General features: G+C 39.3%; 1 protein-coding gene across 1 annotated transcript in view; it reads right to left on the minus strand.

The window, feature by feature from the left end:
• The window catches only part of wu:fb13g09 (ATP-binding cassette sub-family C member 5), a 38,168-nt gene that overhangs the window by 8,844 nt on the left and 8,584 nt on the right, over positions 1–20,740 (minus strand). Inside the window, 18 exon segments of the mRNA XM_057348862.1 lie at positions 402–588; positions 788–916; positions 2,419–2,572; positions 2,681–2,810; positions 5,044–5,190; positions 5,473–5,657; positions 6,116–6,227; positions 6,509–6,634; positions 8,169–8,372; positions 8,521–8,593; positions 8,705–8,829; positions 9,905–9,976; positions 10,291–10,644; positions 11,780–11,839; positions 11,970–12,118; positions 15,380–15,527; positions 18,145–18,318; positions 18,691–18,924. Of these exon segments, the coding sequence (XP_057204845.1) occupies positions 402–588; positions 788–916; positions 2,419–2,572; positions 2,681–2,810; positions 5,044–5,190; positions 5,473–5,657; positions 6,116–6,227; positions 6,509–6,634; positions 8,169–8,372; positions 8,521–8,593; positions 8,705–8,829; positions 9,905–9,976; positions 10,291–10,644; positions 11,780–11,839; positions 11,970–12,118; positions 15,380–15,527; positions 18,145–18,318; positions 18,691–18,924 (2,763 nt within the window).

Genomic DNA, 20,740 nt, shown 5'->3' on the forward strand with positions numbered 1-20,740 from the left:
GTGCATCAAATACAGAAACTAAAGTAACGAGCCTGGTTTAAAAATGTAAGAAGTAGAAAGTACAGGTATTTGCGTAAAAATGTAAGAAGTGAAAGTAAAAAGTCGTCAGAAAAATAAATAGTGGAGTAAAGTACTGATACCAGAAAAATCTACTTAAGTACAGTAACGAAGTATTTGTACTTCGTTACTTCCCATCTCTGCCCCCAACCCCCAGCATTGTGACTGCAACTTCTGAACAGGCCAACAGCATATATACAAAATGATGTCTCTTATCCCGTCTGTTTAGTTTGAACTAAATCTATTAGCAGTTGTAGAAATATTTTCATTTGTTTAATTAGAGAAGAAGAGCTGCTCTGCATTTACTAGCTTTTCAAAACAAACAACCTCCGCAGTGCACATACCTGAACGGCGTAAGAGATGGCGAGGCCGGCGTATGCAGGAGGAATTTGATCGTGCATGAAGACAATGAGGAGGCTTACGGTGGTTATGAGAGAAATACTGATAAGGTCCAACCGGACAGCCAGCCAACGCATGCCGCAGCTGAACAAATATTGACACGCTTGGTTTGTGTCGAGCAGGGTCTGATACCTGATGGAATACAATATCCAGAAAACCTTTTTTTGGCTTCAAAAATGTGTATGTACAGTGTCATTAAAATAAATGTCGAATTATTATAATGCAATGACTTGCATTGACGATTTGTCGTCACCGAATGTTTTTGTTGCTGTCACCAAAATAATTTCAGAGCTTCAGCGAAATGTTACAGAGGGCATTTGCTGGATATTACCTGTGTATGAAGTCTGTCCCCCTGCCTTAAGCATAGATAGTGGACAATCCTTGCAGACTGCTGGTGATATGAGAGGTGAAAGGGGATTGGCTGATATTTTCCAGTCGCTTCAGCTCACGAATCAAAACCCTTTGAGCAAAAAACAATCGGTAGAGCAAATATACAGTATATATATATATATATATATTAGGGCTGCTCGATTATGACAAAAATCATAATCACGATTATTTTGCCCAATATTGAGATCCCGATTATTTAACACGATTACTCCTTAACGTTTGAAACAACATGGAAAATGTAAAAGCTTGGCTTTTAATATGTGAATTCAACTGAAAAATAAATGTAAAGAAAATAGCACTATAAACGAAAACTGTGCGCTGTGGTTTTATACCACAAGAAAAGAGAGGATCCTTGCTAAATGGAATGCGGCACAATAATCGTTTACCAATTACGTTTTTGTAAGTGTTGAAGGCCAAAATTGCCGATTACGATTAATTTTCGATTAATTGCACAGCCCTAATATATATATATATATATATATATATATATATATATAAAACCAAAGTCAAACAGTCACGAAAACAGCAGCGATACAGGGCTGAGCTTTGATCAAAGCTGCGCCTCATCTCATCTGCTTATTTGTGTAGCTCACAGATCAGCCTGTGATGTGACAGGTTAGTGGTTTATGAGCCGGAGACCCACGGGGGACAATAACTGTGAGACTGAAGGGATCTTACAGGCTGAGCTGCAGTCATTTCTGGCTTGTGAACTGATTTATGTGGGACTTTATGAGGCCTGTCACATGTCAGCAGTAAAGCAGGCGGGACAGCGTCTGTATGCCGTGTGAGGCGGAGGCAGGCCTTTATTGACAAAAACAGAGCTGATTTCTGCTTTAAGGCGCACATATAAAATGGGCACTGCCTGTGAATAACGCTCAGCACAGCAGTGAATCATGCTTTTCTTTAGAAGAGGCCAAGTGGAAAAACAAAAGAGGGCGAACGAACTCTGTGAATCAGATTCTTTATATACTGTATACATGTATGAAGAAGGCTGTGTTTTCATATGAAAGCTTTCTGACTTTTTTCTACCGTGGAACACAAAAGAAGACATTTTGAGAAATGTCTCGGCGGTTCTGTGTCCATACAGTGGAAGTCAATGGGGCCGGTGTTGTTTAGTTACCAGCATTCTTCAAAATATCTTCTTCTGTGTTCTGCATGTGAGGGTGAAAAAGTGATGAGAGAATTTTCGTTTTTCTAGGAACTACTGTATCACTTTAACCACTTTCTAATCCATGACAATCAATACTCATTTATAAGCAAGGTGGCCATTGGCTGATATAATAACAATATGCACAAAAGTAGGCCGCAAAAATATCTTGTTTTTTTCTAATTTTAAGATTTTTTCATTCATTATTTGCATAACAATTAGAAAACATTTACATTTATGCAGATGCTTTTATTCAAAGCGACTTACATTGCATTAGACTTACATTGCGTCTGATGTGCAGTCCCTGGGATCGAACCTATGACATTGGAATTGCTAGCGCCATGCTCTAATCACTGAGCTGCAGGAAAGCATAGTAATACAAACTATTTTTTACCAGTTAGAATAAATCCTTAAAAAATCCAAACCTGGAGATTCTGTTGACGATGAAGAGGAACGAGCCCAAAGGAATGATAGAGAACAAGAACCATGGGAACACCGCACACACCACACCCAGACAGAAGAGGACTAATGTCAGATTCTGGAGCAACATTTCGGCTTGCATTGCCAGACGCACGTCAACTGTGGCATGAGAGAGTAAAGAGGGCGTGCGTGTGAGAGACATGAAACGTCCCGGTCATCACGCACCTGAAAGGATTGTGAACGGAGATACAGAGGAAAGCTCCTCACCCTCGTCCATGTCTCTGGAGAATCGGTTGAGAATACGTCCCAGGGGTGTCGTGTCGAAAAAGCGCATGGTGCTTTGAAGTACAGTCTTAAATAGTTTGTCATGCAGAACCGAGGCTGCCCGCACGGCGCACTGCAAAGACAACAAACACACAACAACAAGAGTGTTAATAATAGATGCACCCAGACACAATAATAATGCTAATGGCCAATCATTTAAAAACTCATCACTTTCTTTCATTAGGGTTTATAATGAAAGTAAACAGGTCAGGGATGTAAACAAACATTTAAACAGCCATAATACCAGGATTATGTGGTGAGAAAAACCTTGGCGAACATACAAGAACAAATTGCTCGAGCTCAGTGAGTTTACAGGCCCAAAGGAAACATCTCACACCTTATCTACTATCACAACATCTTGACGCTGTCATTTCAACACAGTAAAACTCATAAACAATGTGTTTTTCTTTGCTTTCAGCAGAAACACATTAGGTTAACAACTGACTTTGTGTGTGCTGTTATATAGACGAACAAAAATTGTGTCTAGATATGGTTAAAAACAAAAGATAATGCAAATTAGCAGGCCAGAGACCAGAAACATAATGAGCTGTACCATTAAAGGGAATGCGTTTTGTTTTTCAAATGATTTCCCCCAACATTGGCTCAAACAATTACATTCAGCACATAAACACACAGTTACATAACCCATAATATTCTCAAGTGCATATCGGGAGGCTATTCAAAATATACCAGACATGTTTTTATTAAAAAATAACTGCGTAATGTTCTTAAGAGAACATTTTACCATTTAGATTTGATCGTTTTTGGCACAAGAGGCGAAATTATTTTCACTAGTAGAATGTTTTCCTATAGCTCAGTGGTAAGAGCAGGGGTTTTCAAACTTATGAACCCCCAAATATGATTAACCTTTTGTGAGGGACCCCCCTTTCTAAAATATATATCAATCTATATTTTTTCGGTGTAAAGAAACGTTTAAAAATGTATAGTAAATAGAATATTATAAAGACAACACATTGTTTCTAAACCTAAATAGTCGGCAACAATTTCACTTTGAGTCCGAAAAAAGAAACTATAGTGAGAAAAACTCACTAGAAAGATTCAAATATAAACAATTCTGGAAACCATCCTAGCAAAAAAAGCAGATAAACACTGCAGACTTTTATAATTTTTTCCTAGAAAATTTTTGGGGGACCCCTTGCATCCTTCTGGATGCCCCCTGGGGGTCCCCGGACCCCAGTTTGAAAACCCCTGGGTTATAGCATGGCACTGGCAAGGCCAAGGTATTAGGTTCGTTCCCTGGGATTGCAAGTACTCTGATACAAATGCAAAGAATAAGGAAATGTAAGTGGCTTTGGATAAAAGCGTCTGCCAAATGCGTAAATGTAAATGTAATATGTATAGTTTCTGAATCTTCATTTTTACCTCTAGGTAACAAGAGATTAGCCATCATAGAGGAATTAGTGAATACAAGTGGCACAGAATTATGCAGAAACACAACCTCCGTGACGTGCTGTCGGGTCTGCTTAATAGAGAAGTGGCCACGGAGACACGAGGGGACATATACACACAACCCCCCAGCTGAATGTCAGCAAAGTCAGGACACTGGACAGATTAATGAATTCAGCCCACAGGCAATTCAATTAAATAACAAAACAAAACACAACTAAGGCAGAAAGGATGAGAAAGAAAAAAGCCAACAATCAGGCCCGGTACAAGGCTGGCTAGTTAATTGCAGGCATCATTTTTTTTGTGTGATTAAATTGACAGATCATTATAAAATAGATAATCCAAATAAGTATTTGGTAAGAATTTAATAATAAGTGATGAATTTTTTTATTATTTTAACTGTCAACTGGATAGTTATGGATCGGCCCAAGAAAAATCTGGGGGGGAAATACCCCCCATATACCGTATATATAAAAAAGAAACTAAGTATAAATGTAAAATCTCACTGTATGCTGCATACTTATTTTTTTTAACAGAATGTGAAACAATGGCTTGTTTTCATACAAATCACCTGTGTATTCTACAACTGTATCCTACATACTGGAGCAAAACTAGCATGCATCCAATTCCAAACAGCCTCAAACTTTGTAAAAGTACACCGTGCCATCAATGCACCCTGTTTGTATTGGTTTCTCAAGACTTCACCGGCGTGGGAAAAAAAAGATTAATCGTGACGCCCCCTTGACAGATTAACCCGGTACTCTCAGGTAGATTCAGGCCGTGCTGAATAAAACATGAGCAAGAGGAAATGCATCTGCCCGAGGACCGAAGTGTTTGATGAAAAATTCAAGTGTGTGTAATGGAGACGACAGGCCGAAATGGAGGAATCTCAAGATTACCTTAACGAAAACCAGTCCTCTCAAGGTCTTCAGAAACAACGCCGCCCCCATGGACAGAACGTACACCCTGGAGTAGTACTGTACGTGCGGGTTCAGTCGCATGCTATCGCTCTCTGCGGTCTCGTTTCCCTGTACCAGCGAGGAATTCTGCAGAGACAAAGCAACATCACTTTGGCAACGTGATCCGTCTCCAGAGGATCCAAACGTGCCATCTGAACTGCGTGCGCCAGTCCCAGTCTCAATTATTTTACAGAACGTGAGCTAACAGCAGCATCTGTTGCTGTGATTCTCCCACTGTGTAAATCATGTGCAGTCTGGCACTTCTAATTAGTTTCGGGATTGATGTTCATTTCGGCTAGGCATCAAAACCAGTTGCTGGAGGTTTGTCGTATGAAGAGACGAAAGCAGCCTAAAGGCGGCCCGGCTCACCCCGCTGCCCTCTCTGATCCAGTGACTGAGCCACCAGTTGCTGAAGGCGATGCTGCCTGTGGTGAAGAGGAAGAGGAGGATGTTTACGATGAAGGCCAGAGGCCCTCCAGCAGCCTTGATGTAAGAGGCGTACACGTCCCAGGACACGGCTCCGGACCCCTTTTCCTCTGCCTGCATGAGTTGAGCTGTAAAGTGAACATCAAAGAGCAAAAAGATAAAAACTTTAATCTCATTCCAAACTATCTTCTGCAGAACACAAAAGAAGATACTTTGAAGAACGTTGATAACCAAACAAAATTGGACCCCATTGACTTCCACTGTAAGGACACAAAACCACAGAGACATTTCTCAAAATATCTTCTTTTGTGTTCCACAGAAGAAAAAGTCATAGAAAGGTTTTGAACTACATGAGGGCAAATAAATGACAGACATTTACATTTTTGGGGGGTGACCCATCCCTTAAATGCAAAAAATTATATCATAACTAATCACCACATTTAGAATAGCAAAATAAAGTTGATCTTTGAAAAAGCTTTATTTCTTTAATCACACAATTCATACAATTTCATGTCTTGGGACACCGCATGATATTCAATGTAAAATCTGAGTCGAGAGCCACTGGATTAATCTAATCCCCCCTCACCTCCTTTCTTGCTCTCAGCAGACGGTTCGACCGTGACGTTAGCGTGAAAGGACTGCGGGCTGCTCGGGGCTTCTGGCCTCTGCTTGTTTTTCAGGTTCTTCCTCACCAGGTTCTGAATGAGAGATGGTAAAGAGCAATCCTCTAATGATTCTCAGGACACCGCAGGCAGGCAGTCATTAATACAGAGATCAGTGACAAGGTCCCTCGGCTGTTACTCTCATTGATCAATGCGCTTATAAATTACAAAAGCGCTGCGTGAATGAACATTTAAACCCATCAGCTCCGCGGCCCGTGGCTCATGAATTTTGCAGCGGGTGATGTCGGATGTTCGGTGTGCATGTGACCCTGATGTTTTTTCTCGAGGGCACGGCTGCTGCGGGTGGTGTATGGTACCTCTTGCTGCACGTTGTTGAACAGGGCGGCGTATTCCCGTTCTTTCTCCATGAGGTAGGCGTGCGCGCCGTGTTCTGCTATCTTGCAGTCCTTCATCAGCACCACCTCGTCACACTCGGGCAAATACTGTAGAACAAACACCCTGTTACCTTACTGCTTTACACTACTTGGGGACAGTTCACCCAAAAATAAAAATTGTCGTCATTTACTCACCCTTCAAATCCGTATAAATGTCTTTGTTCTGATGAACACAGAGAAAGATATTTGGAAGAATGCTTGAAAACAGTTCTTGGCCAACATTGATTACCATAGTAGGAAAAATGACAATGGTAGTCAAAAGTGCCCCAAAACTGCTTTCCTACATTCTTCAAAATATCTTCATTTGTGTTCAACAAAAGCATTTTTTCCTATACAGTGGCAAGAAAAAGTATGTGAAACTTTTGGAATTTCATGGTTTTCTGAATAAATTTGTCATAAAATGTGATCTGATCTTCATCTAAGTCAAGGGTATTGACAAATAAAATGTGTCTAAAATAATAACACAACATTTTTTGGATCTTTCGTGTCTTTATTGAGAACAACCAAAAAAAACTTGTAGTGCTTGTGGAATTAATGACCTCAAAAAAGCTAATTGGAGTCAGGTTTTAGCACACCTGAAGTCTCGTTAAGATAATAAGTTTGGAGGTGTGGACTACAGCTACTTTGACTGATAAAAACCCCTCAAACTTTTGGAGTTTGCTCTGCACGAGAGGAACACGCTTATGTGAGCCATGCCTCGCCAAAAAGAGCTTTCAGAGGATTTTTAGACACATTATGTTTGTCAATACCCTTGACTTAGATGAAGATCAGATCACATTTTATGACAAATTTATTCAGAAAACAATGGAATTCCAAAAGGTTCACATACTTGTTCTTGCCACTGTATGGTAGTCAATGGTGGCCAAGAATTGTCTGGTTATAAGCATTCTTCCAAATAACTTTCTGTGTTCATCAGAACAAAGACATTTATACACGTGAGGGTGAGATAATGAAGACAGAATTTTTATTTTTGGGTGAACTGTTCCTTTAAAGGGATACTTCACCCAAAAATGAAAATTCTTTCATCATTTACTCACCTTTGAGTTGTTGCAAATCTGTATAAAACAAATCTGATGAACACAGAGAAAGATATTTGGAAGAACGCTTATAATCAGACAGATTTTGCACCCCATTGACTCCCATAGTAGGAAAAAATACAATGGTAGTCAAAAGTGCCCCAGAACTGTTTGCTGTCCTACATTCTTCAAAATGTCTTCTTTATCATTTTCTTTTGTTCTGTTGAACACTAAAGTAATTTTTCCTACTATGGGAGTCAATGCGGGGTGAGATCTGTCTGGTTACAAGAATTCTTCCAAATATCTTTCTCTGTGTTCATCAGAACAAAGACATTTACACAGATTTGGAACAACTCGAAGGTGAGTAAATGATGACTGAGTTTTCATTTTTGGGTGAACTATCCCTTTAACACGCTACAGTAGCTGCATTTCCTTTACCCTTCAAACTGCGTAAACATTCATGCACACATTTTCTTGTTTTGTTTACATTTCACAGCCAATATGCATTCAATGTTGTGGATGAGCACAACATCATCAGTCTGTTTTGCTCGTGTGTTTGCTCTTGCCTGCAACTGGTGCGTGACAAATATGACAGTCCTGCCCTTGGAAGCGCCGCGGATGGCGCCGTGAAATATCCGAGAGCCCACGTGTGTGTCCACGGCGCTGAGCGGGTCGTCCAGCAGAAGAATGGGTCTCTCGCTGTACAGCGCCCGGGCCAGACTCACTCTCTGCCGCTGGCCGCCGCTGAGGTTGGCACCTTTTTCTCCTATCTGCAGAAGATAATTCAGTCATTATTACATCGCACGTACATCTCGACATCAATGGAGAAAGCAATACACAAGGCACGAGCGCGATTTGTACGACCTTGTTTCTGTGATTGTGTTCGTCAAGGTCGGAAATTGTATTATGTGCAGATACCTCAGTCATGTCTCCGTATGGTAGCTGGGTTATGTCAGGAACTAAACAGCATGCGTCCAGAACAGCATTGTACCTAGAGCGTTCGGTAGGTGGTGGGGAAGCACAAAATGTCATTGAATTTCACACATGAAAAGGTCAAACTAATTTCATGAGTCATTTGTAAATCCGTAAATACAGTTCATACTTTTCCTCGATATATTCTTTCCCAAACAGTATGTTCTCTCTCAGGGAATCATTGAGGATCCAGGCCTGTTGAGCGACATACGCCAAACCACCGTTGACAGCCACCGAGCCTCCAAGCAGGGTCATCTGTAAAGAAGAATCCAAAGTATGTGTTCTTACTTTGCTTATATGACCGACTGGTTTAATGCTGCTGTTAAGTGCACCTGGGAAACTCGTACCTCCAAGTTGGGCATTCATTATTTATGACATGTAACACATTCAAGTCGGAAAAAAGGGAAAAGTAGCATAAACCAGTCAAAACTATGGACAGTGTAACAAAAAGAATTTTCCTGTGGACGTTTTGATAAAATCAATTTATGCCACACCAATTGATACAGTATATCTGTGCCAGACAGGCAGCCCATTACAAAAATCATGGGAATCCTAATACATTTTTATTCTTTCTTTGATCATGTATACTTCAGTATCAAATAAATGTATCGTTCCTGTCATATTTCGTGATTTTAATTTTTTTGCAATATCTCTTTATTATTAGTCACCCTTTGTGTGTCACTGGGTTTTGCAAAAATCGAACCATTAAAAAGTATTAAAAGTTCTTGTCAACGTTGACAACACAGTATTAAATCATTTTATAAGTACAGTGTGTTTTTCCTTTTTCTGAAAAACAGCAAATTTGGACATCCGGGGTTTCAGAAAGACATCAACGATATGTAGTTTTCTATTTGTTGCATGTATAAAATGATTTAAATGTAGCATGTGAAATTAAAATAACTTTTTAATAAAAATACTCTTGCTAACAGACTTGTTTTACATCATGTTGTAAATCGATGCCCCCTTCGCCAACTCGTGTATCGACTCAAGTTTTAACTCAAGTCATTCTAAATACGACTTTACGAGTTCTGAGCACATGAATGACCAAGCAATTACAATACTACCGACTCGTACGTTCAGATTGCTTTATCCTGGTAAACTATATGAAATGATTCATATAAAAATATTGATTCATATTTCACAATGAAATTCTGAAGACTGAACATGTTCCTCTTTTTTCCACACAGAAAGTAGTGACCAATGATGACAGATGTTTTTTTTTGTCATACTGTTCCTTTAGTGCTGGTCTACAAGATTCACCAATAACTTTCCAGTAAAGCGGTTTAAGTTAAGAAGTGTGATCTTTTAAACCGTGTCGGTGACCTCTCACCTGTCCCAGCAGAGCGGAGAGCAGCGAGCTCTTCCCACTTCCAACTCCACCACAAACACCGACCAGTGAACCCTGTGTGCACACAGCAGTGAAGATTAAGCTGGAGAGAGAGATTTTACACAAGCAGATCGAGTTTAATCCTTGTCATGATGAGCTCTGTAAACAACAGCTCTATCCACGCTGTGTTTTCCTTCAGGCAACGCTTACTGCCGCCCATGGAAACCTCTTTTTGTCTGAACTGAAAAATCAAATAGTGAATATTTTTGACTTTTTTTGTAAAAAATAAAAACCTAAACGCCCTCAATATACTCAACATATTTAAATGCTCAACGAAAAATAGTTCAAATACTGATTTCAAACTCTGAGGATGTGAAGGGGTGGAGTACCTTCTGGACACACAGGTCTATGCGGTGAAGGGTTTTGTGCAGTGGAGGTCTCATGCTCTGGGTGGAGGAGATGGTGCTCTGCGGGCTCTCCTGCTCCATGTGTGTAAGGAGGTGTTCTGCATTGGGTTCCTCGCTCTTTCCTTTGTTTTCCTCTGAGATGATGTACAAGCTCAGTTTCTCTCTCCTCAGAACCCTCTTCATGCCTCCTCTTTTCTGCTGGCCTCTGCTGCTCTTCTTCTCCTGTGAGCTGCAGGTTTTGTCCCAGGCTAGCGTGGCATCTTTAAACTCCACCACGTTATCAGGATCTTCTGTTTTACATGAGATCATCTCTCTGTCCTCCATCATAAAGAGCTTCTGTGGGTGGAAGTGGAGTTATTGAGCTTATTCTGCATTCATTCGACAGATTTTTAAAGGAACGGTCCACCAAGAATGAAAATGTTGCCCTTATTCCAACTTTATTTTGTGGAACGGAAGATATTTGGACAATATTGCAGAATGTTCAGAGAGCTATTTTCGTATAATGTAAGTGAATGGGGCCCAAAAATGCCAATCACATCTGCTGTGGTGCTGAACAATTGTTCAGCACCACAGCAGATGTGATTGGCATTTAATTTAATTTAATTTCAACTTATGTTTTTTCCATTTTAATTATATTGACTTTTTTATTTTTATTTCCGTTTAGTTTAGTTTTGTTTAAGTTAATGGTTTATGTTATTTTTGATTTAAAAAAGTCCTGATCATATCTTTCACAAAATGTTATAATTTGATTTTTTTTCCATTTTAATTTATTCATTTTTATTCTGTTCTGTTCTGTTCTGTTTTGCTTTGTTTTTTTCTTTTATATGCCCTTTTCACATGACATCACGCATCTTCCGTTCTGCTGCGAAGCAGTGTATCATTACTTCCGCTAACACTCCAGTTCATAAGGTGGCGGTAATGCACCTATAAGCAGGTTTGCCAACCGCCAGTAAAACTCAAGAAGAAGAAGTTACTTCCGCTAGCGCCTCAGAATGGAGTTTACCAAGTCCCTTGCACATCTGCCACAAATACATCTAGATGATGTGCAACGTCTTGCAGACAAATTTTAGCTAACGACAAAATCAAAGCTAGAGAAAGGACACAAATTCTTTGTTGAATAGTACCTTTTTGATTATGAAGGTAAGTGTTTTGTTTTCTTTTTGTGTTAGCGAAGGTGCTAGGATAAGTACTTGAATACGTGTTCTGTCCATTTTTTTTCCACTGTTGTTAAATTCCTGCACGACAGCAAAACGGAAGTTTTTCTTCTTCTTCTTGTTTGTTGCAAGACGGATGTTATGATACACTGCTTTGCGAAAAGGCAGAAGTTAAGTGACGTCATTGTGAAAAGGGCCTATTGGAACTTGCGTTGTATGAAATAAAGCAAACTAGACATTCTGCTTAACATTGAAGTAAATGATGAGAGAATTTTGGTGAACGACCCCCTTGGATGTTGGTGTAAAATGTCAGATACCTGAAATCTTTTCACAGCCACGGATCCGTCTGATAAGGAGCGCACCACCATGGGTGTGACCTTTAGAGAAAAGGTCATGGAGTTAAAAACAGCAACGACTGTGAAGGCCTGTGGGTTGTGACAGAGAGGAAACCGAGTGTCAGCAAGTTGTTTACGAGTTGAAAACTGAATGCAAAGAAGGTCGCTTCACCTGTGCTGCGGTGAGATCATTGCCGAGGGCCATGTGAAGCGTAAAGGTGCACACGCTAGCTATCACAACAATGACTGGAGCCACGCCCACTGTTAGACTCTGAACACATCCGGCCCACTCCAGTATTCTTCTCTCTTCTGATCGAACCTCTGGATACACAAACAGGAGCTGTGTCTGAATTCTGCCCCTATCTCCTATATAGTGCACTATATCAAGTGTCCGCCATTTTGTAGTGTTATCCGAATTCTGAGTGAACAACTCATTCCCTACATTTGTTCACTACTTTTTACCCACAATGCATTTTGATTTTGAGTGTACATCCAATGTACACACGTTCACTCATTACTTTCATTGATACAGCGTGAATCAACCGTCTGATTAGAATCAGCTGGTGGAGAGGGGTCCTTAATGCCATAGATATCAGGTTAATGCCACGAATGTACGTTCATACTTTATACTACGTTTATACTTTTTATTGCCGACAGTTATTTTCTACTTTTTGAGAATAAACAGATTAAATGAATGTATAGACAGTCGTGCTTTATTTTAAATATTAAATAATTTTATTAAACGTAATAAATGTATTACGGTCCCTGGGCGTGACGTCTGAGGCTACAGCTAGGGTGTCAGAGAAGAAAGACAAGAAATGTTTCTCAACCCTGATGTGACTCGGTACAAAACGTGCACACATAACTGTCGTTCCGCTTCACCTCGGTTATAGAATGGCGTTGTTGCTCTCTTTCATAACCGACTAATCATATTTAGCCCTTATGAAAGAACTGCATCTATCCTGCAATACAGTTTGTAATTTACAATCAAAGGGCTAAACTGTGTTCAATTCGGCGACAATAAGTGAAACAGACGACGGATGGTAATCATAAACAGGAGATGCTGTAGTAGATGAGAAAGCTGAGGTGTTGTTGGCTGAGGTTCAATTGCCTCATTTCACCCCCCTTCTGCAACAGCAATATTTGTCTCCCGGCTGCCCGCGGGCTGGCACGTGCACTCAGTGCCGCTCTCTGGCTCACGGCCAAAGTGTTTTGCTACCGGTCTAAACAACTGAAAGCACTGGACATAATCTCTGAAAACATTCCTAAATCTCCATAATTCAGACATAAGAGATGTTAATCTATGCAAGGCGTGATATTTTATTCATAAGTGCATGCACAGAAAGTAAAATGGAAACAGAAGCCCGGGAAGCCTTGTATATCTTAACTAGGCGACAATGAATTACTGAAGCAGTACATACTAGTTAAAAAATAATTGAAAATTCTCTCATGTTGTTGATGCATCACAGATGTGTATGACACAAAATATAAAAATACTACACTATATTCTTATATGCTACTCAAAAGTGGAATCCAAATGACTCCAGGGGGATATATGGAGGCGTATGAATAACTTTTAATCTCACTGAGCGAGCGCCTCGTGAAAAAAAAACACGCATGTGACAACCAGTCACGCGACATGAATCTAAAGAACCAATGAGGATTGAAGTTACGTGACGTGCCGCCATATTTAAACGTATTAAACCGCGGCCACACTTGACTTTTCGCTCCATTGACTTCCATTCATACGCATAAGAATGCGACAGAATAAGAAACAGCGTGACCTCTCTGTAATTTAAAAGATGGAGGAATCGCTCCCGGCCATTTTCGCAGCACCGTCCGAACGAATTTCGCATGCTCAAAGTCTAATCTGACCGCGGCAATACTCATATCTCATTTCAATTTCGCTACATAATCTCAAAATATTCATAGTTTTTTTTCTCACAAACAAGTTATTTCGCTTCAGAAGACATCCATTAACCCACTGGAGTCATCTGGATTACTTTAAATAGAGGATGTATGCGCTTTACAGGGCTTTACCTATTTGAGTCCCATAAAAGAAGATAACACCTCTGTGCCACCTCAACTGAAGACATACGGTAGTTATGTATATACATATTGCTACAATATATTTCTATTATATATTACACTAATATATTACACTTTGTAGGTTTTTTACCTTAAAATAATGCCTCTAAAATTATTCCAGTGGTAGGACAACTCTTAACCGGACGAATTCTACTATCAAACTATCAAACCACTCCAGCTGGTTCAGAACGCAGCAGCACGCCTCATCTTCCAACAGCCCAAAAGGGCTCATGTGACGCCCCTTTTCATCTCCCATGTTTCACTAAAACATGTTTGTTAGATCAGAATCTAAACAAAAATAATAGACATATTGTTGAAAATGAAGATAGAAGAATGGCACTTTCTCTCTGTGAAATTACTGTGTAAACTGACCTCATACATCCACTAAATTTTACTGGCAACAGTTGGTGAATGGCTCAGAAAGGAGAAGTTAGTTCTGAGAAAAGCTCAAACTATTTTCAATCATTTGTTTGCAGATACCTTTTAGTTTGACATTATGGCCTCTATAATGCAATAAAATTCATACGTTTTAAAGAGCAACTTAAGTGCCCAAATTCTTTTGGTGTCACTGTAAATCTTATCCAATTCTTCTCAAAAGCATTATGCATCAAAGAGTGTGAAATGCTTTGTAAATTAATCTCAAAGCTCTGGACTCTCAGGACATTTAGATGCTGGCACGCCAAGAAAGGACAGAGCCAAGCCAGTGGATTCTAAAACTGGAGATTGTTCCTGTGAGAGCGATGCAAAGCCACAGAGATCATCCCCTGATTTTCATGGAGACTATAAGTGGGTTTCCATCACTCTGGTTTTATTTGCATTTTGAAGTTTCGCATCAGAAACAAGTGATGGAAACGCCAAATTTCGAATTAAAAACCCTTAATTCGCAAAAAGTTTTTACGCTCGCTTGAGGTGGTTTTTCATTTTTGCGAAAAAGGGTTAATGCGAATAATTGGAGATGGAAACGCATTTGCCGAATAAATTCCTCCAAAAAGTCATCGTAATTGCACTATGAGACGGCGTAACCTGACTAACCAGAGAAATGATCTTGTTACACAGCATCAGAAATGTTGTTATGGTCATTCTTAAATGCCTAAGCAAAGTCGTCAAGTACTTCTGTAATTGCCTCTTAGAACTGTCACGACTGTGTTTCCCAAACAGCAGACATCCACAAAAGCACCGCATTTATTGTGTTTCGTAATCGTCTGCTTGCGCAAGTATTATTCTATATGAAAATCTTTATATTCAGTGGCTTCTCTTACTTTTCTACTGATATTTAGTGGCAGTTTGTTAGGAAGTGACGGTTGACTATTTGGATGGAAACTGTGCTTATTCACAAATGTTTTATGCGATATTCCAATTTTGCGCATAAGCTAAATTTGCAACTTTGGATGGAAACCCGGTTTATGAGATGTGCGAGTTCAGACAACAGGAAGTGAGTATATAATGATGGTGACCGACCCGTGTTTGTGTGGGTGTAGCTGAGCGGAGACTCACTCTGGAGGTTGTTTGTAAATACACTTTCCCAGCAGTACATCTTAATGAACTTTATAGAGCCCAGGATTTCGTTCATCAGACGGACGCGCCGGTCCGTAACCACCACGCACTTCTTACGGAAATATGCTGTCAGGCGGGAGGCCAGCATCTGCGGGAAATAATTAAAATGTGAGGAACGACCTGTACAGCAGAGATGATATGACTCCACTGTGGGATATTCCCTGAGGAAAAACATTAGGTTTGAATGTATTGGGTGAATGAATGAAGTGTATGACAGGGATTTGTTCAAGCTGCGAGCCCTTTTCTGACTTTGTGTTATGCTTTGTTTCTCAGAGGACTCTTGAATTACCAGGCGCCTAATATCTAAACGTTGCGTACGCACAAATTATGTAATTTTCCATGCATATATTGGGATTGGGGAGCCAAATGTTGACTTTGGAAACCTAGCAAATTTTCGGCCCATATCCAATCTCCCATCTCTTTCAAAGATTTTGGAGCGGGTTGTCGCCTCCCAGTGAATTTCTTATTTAACTGAGAACAATCTTTTTGAGCCTTGCAATCGGGTAAATTCCATAGTACTGAAACAGCATTGGTCAAGGTCACTAATGACTTGTTAATTGCTTCTGATAATGGCTGCCTTTCAGTTTTGATTCTCCTTGACCTCAGTTCAGCTTTTGATACGATAGATCACTCTGTTTTAATTACTCGTCTAGAAAATGTATTTTGGGTCTCTGGTATTGCTCTTAATTGGTTTAAGTCTTATCTCAATGATCGTACACAGTTTGTTGCAATGAGTGGTTTTAGGTCTGAGGTTGGTGTCGTGAAATCTGGAGTCCCTCAGGGATCAATTTTGGGACCCTTACTTTTTAACATCTAAACTTTTCCACTTGGTCAGCTTTTGAAGTCTCTTGGTCTAAAATTTCATTTTTACGCAGATGATACTCAGATTTACATACATTCGAAGCCCAATGTTTGTGTGCCTGTTGATTTTCTTTCTAAATGTATTTCTACGATAAAAGAATGGATGTCGCAAATTTTTCTCTGTTTTAACAGTAAAAAGACTGAGATTATGCTCATTGGTTCTTCCCATCAAATACGTAAGGCTTGGTTGGTCAACATAACTGTCGACGGCTCTACCACAGAGTTTCAAACTAAACTCAGAAATTTGGGTGTGGTTTTTGTTGCCAATTTAACTTTTGAGCCACACGTTCAAAATACTGTTAAAACATCTTTCTTTCATCTTAGAAACATCAGTAGATTACGGCCAATGCTGATTTTTTTTCTTCAGAACACAAAATAAGATATTTTGAAGAATGTGAATAACATTTGCCCCCATTGACTTCCATTATATCTCATATGTGTCCAACCTGATCTCCCATGAATTTGCATGAATTCGAATGTTGTGAATTGTACAAAAACGTACGATTACTAGAAAAAAGCCCCACCCTGCCTCTAAAGTCAATGGCGCGATAGCAAATCGTACTAAAATGTATGAATGAGATTGCATTAGCCACATAAAATAGTTACGTATTTGCTTTGCTTGTGTTGATATGTCATATATTTGAATGACGCGAGACTGAATAAATGATGACAGAATTTTGGGGTGAACTATACATTTAAGTATGAAATCTATGCAAAGTTAAATACATAAGGCCCTGGATTTTGCAGATTGTAAATGGACTACTTGCACGTAGTATTCCGCATTGTCCTCGATGCTGCTCAGTCATTTTCGGTAACAGTGTTAAGCGTATCTACATGCAGAGATCATGGTAGATTATTTCTATTTTTAGGGCGGTCACTTAATTAAAAACAAAAAATCCTGTTTGTGATGTTAACATGCTTTAATGTGGGTTTTTATGACATATCTTTAATTAGCAGAAGTTCACCTCCTAATACGTTTTATAAACGTATACTCATCTGCTGAATAATAAAGCCATTGTATGCACCCAGCAGCAGTCCATCGCTTTCCTAAACGGTGTTAGTCTCATAGATTATATTTCATATATTTTAACGACAATAAAATTAAACCATACAATGATATATAACTACACTTTTTACTTTTTAGCTATTGACAAAAAAATGCATTTACCTATTACTGTCAATAAAAAACGACACAACATAGTGATCCAAACATTGAATAAAAACATGTTGCGTGTGCTCGTCAGGTCTGTGCTCTCTCACGCATTAAACATTAAGCAGTATTTGAAGTCTGTAATTGTTTAATCCAAACAGTGCTGCTATGATTCCCTGTTAGTGTCCTTTAGCCTTCTGTGATTTGCATTCGGTGGTTAAATGTCTGCAACGCGGCTGTGTGTGAAGAGAAAAAGTGAAACGCTATCGTTCACCAGCCATTACTTTATCAGATCTTTTGAAGATTATGTACCTAGTGATGTTTAGAATATTTCTTCTTATGTCGCTGATAATGTCTGTACGTAAAACTCTTATTTTTTACCGTTTAGGTTTCACAGGGAGCAACAGCCCATATAACCAGAACCTAGTGAGCCATACGATTTCAAGTCGGAAGTACGTCACGAGGCTAGGTGCAAGTAGTCCACTCTGGAATTCAACTTTTAACACAAATTGTCATGCAATATGATAATATAAATTATTACTCGTTGCTGGAAATAGATTTGCTGTGATTCTTGCTATTCACGCTGTCATCCAAAACCAGATTTATGTCACAACCTACTGAAAAAATCTGATTTGGGCCACATTGGTGTGAATGGACTATGTGGGGATGCCTGTAAATACTGTGTTTATCTCACCATGGTGGGATAGAAAATGACAAATATGGCCGATCCGACAAGCGCCGTGGGTCCTAAAAAATAAGTGGTGTATGACAGACCCAGAATCCCAACAAGAGGCCCCCCAGCCAGCAGACAGCCCACCGAGACGGCCTCATACAGCCGCTGTCCATCACTCGAGCAAATGTTCACCAGCTGAAAGTAAAACAGCAAGAGCCATAAAAACTAAAACACCGCACAGTTACCCTGAACCGCAACCAGCATGGCCATTTGAGCAATGCATTAGCCATAATATAGAACACTCAGACCTCAAAAACACAATCCCAATTGTGTTTTCATGGGCCAGGAGGACACAAGAATGAGCTATGAGAGGCCGACTGAAACTATTACAAGAAACTGATCCCTCTCCTGAACCTCTCTCACATGTTATTTTTCTTTAAGTTTTAGAAAATAAGGCTCGACCCGAGGAGCCGTTCTCTCAATATTGAAATTCTTATCAGAACTCCGTTCAAACCACACGTAGCGGTGGTAATAAATAGTTTATATACGCATTAACACACATCTCACCTCTCCGGTGCTGATGTCTTTAGTGTTGCGCAGTCGTAGGATTTTCTGGAAGGCGAAAGTGAGCGCGGCTCCCCTGAGGCGTGTGGCCGTGCGGTAGTTGACAGCCCACACAAAAGCCAAAGACCAGGAGCGTGTCAGCTCCAAAAGAAAAATCCCGCCGACCAGAGCCAGGCCGTACTTCAGATTCACCTCAGAGCATTGAGAATACTCCAGCAGGGCTCGGATCAGCAGAGCCTGAGAAAAACACGGCACAACAAGAATGTGAGGTTTGAGGGAGAGACAGGTGTACAACCTCTTTTTAAACTTTTTTTTAGCTTTTTGAGTAGAATTAAAAATACATGAGGGAGGGATTAAAAGCTTGAGCTTTGAGATTGTCTGGTGTCAGAACATCCGCTCAATCTCAGTCACAGGATCAAGTGTTGCTCGTAAGAAAATACAAGAGAAACTCTCGTTCATACAGTGTCGCATTGTGAAATACATAGTTCTGGATTTTGATTGGTCAAATACACAATTGCTAAATTATATGATTGACTTCTATCTCTTGTCTACTCTTTCTATCCTTAAAAAGATAAAAACCTTAGCTTTGTATACGGTGGTAGGCTATATGAGACCAATTTTACTACGCTTATGATTTTTGTTGTCCTTATGTTGTGCCAATTGCACCCATTGTTTACCTCATTTCTAAGTCGCTTTGGATAAAAGCGTCTGCTAAATGACTAAATGTAAATATGATTGGTCTTTTCTTAAAACCTAGCGAGCTTCATCACTGCATGCAAATGAATTTAAAAGTGCTGAATAAAATGTATTATGTAAAATTATAACATTGATAAATGTTGGTAAAAAAACAATCGTGAATCTTATGTTCATGTACTTAAGTAACGGGTATTATTTATAATATAATTTAATATATTTGATTAATTAGGCAATTATTTATAATTATTTTAGTAAATAAATTATTTCTAAGGTCCAGATGATTTACAGTCCTAAAATGATGCTGTGTTATTTGTTTTAGGCGGTTGTTATCTGGGAATAACGTATGGGAAAAACCTATATATGGGAATAACCTTAAAAAGCTGTGACTGACCAACCAGAATCAAGTACTCCAGAATGCTGTGTAATACAAGTAATTGTTTAATGTAATTGGAATTTTTGGCTAAAATAATGAATTATTAATGAATTTGCATACTTAAAAGGGCATCACATTGTTATATAATGCTATTTTTATTATATTACATTTCATTGTTATATTTTTGTTTTATTCATTATTATATAGATTTTTGTGTGGTGTGCATGTGAGTTGCTGTCGATGTTTTGTAAAGGTTAGAATGCTGCTTATGTATGAGGCTAAAACTACTTAGTTGATACAGTATTATTAACCCTTGTCCATATTATACAGTAATCTTTTATCTAAACAAACTATATTGGCATGCACATTTTTTTTCTAATGCACATTTCGCAAGTAATAAACAAAAATAAAAGAACAATTATTAAGTCAACCGTTCCCTAATTATTACTTATAATGTGCTCTTGTGCCCTCAGCCAGCTAAACAAATGAGTATTACCTTTAATAAATCCCCAGGCAGTACTGGTGAGGAAAAAATACATGTTTAATTTATAACAAGAAAAGAGCACCAAAATTTACTGCGAGTAAACGTGCCTGTTGCAGAGATGAGGGTTGACCTATGCAACACTAAACAAATCGACAGAAGGCAATAAGTGTGCTATTTTGTAACATGTAATCCCTGATAATGCTATTAAGCGGGTGCTGTCAGGGGCACGTGCGGCCTTCTGTGGGGAAATAAAATTAACAGGCGTGCATCCTAACAGCGTCACAGTAAGAAAGTCCAAAATAAATCCTCTCGCAGTGAAACTAATAAGATCAAAACTGTTTTTTTTAATCCTACCTAAAGAACTTTCTCTTTATTGAATGTAGCTCCAAGCTCATTTGCCAACCGATATAAAACAGCAGGTAATAATGTAAATAATGAGGGAATAACGTGTCCCTGCAGGCATTGAATATCTGGCACACTCCACAATCATATAACTGAAT

The sequence above is a fragment of the Triplophysa rosa genome, linkage group LG13, assembly GCF_024868665.1.
Source record: "Triplophysa rosa linkage group LG13, Trosa_1v2, whole genome shotgun sequence".
Classification (NCBI taxonomy): Eukaryota; Metazoa; Chordata; class Actinopteri; order Cypriniformes; family Nemacheilidae; genus Triplophysa; species Triplophysa rosa.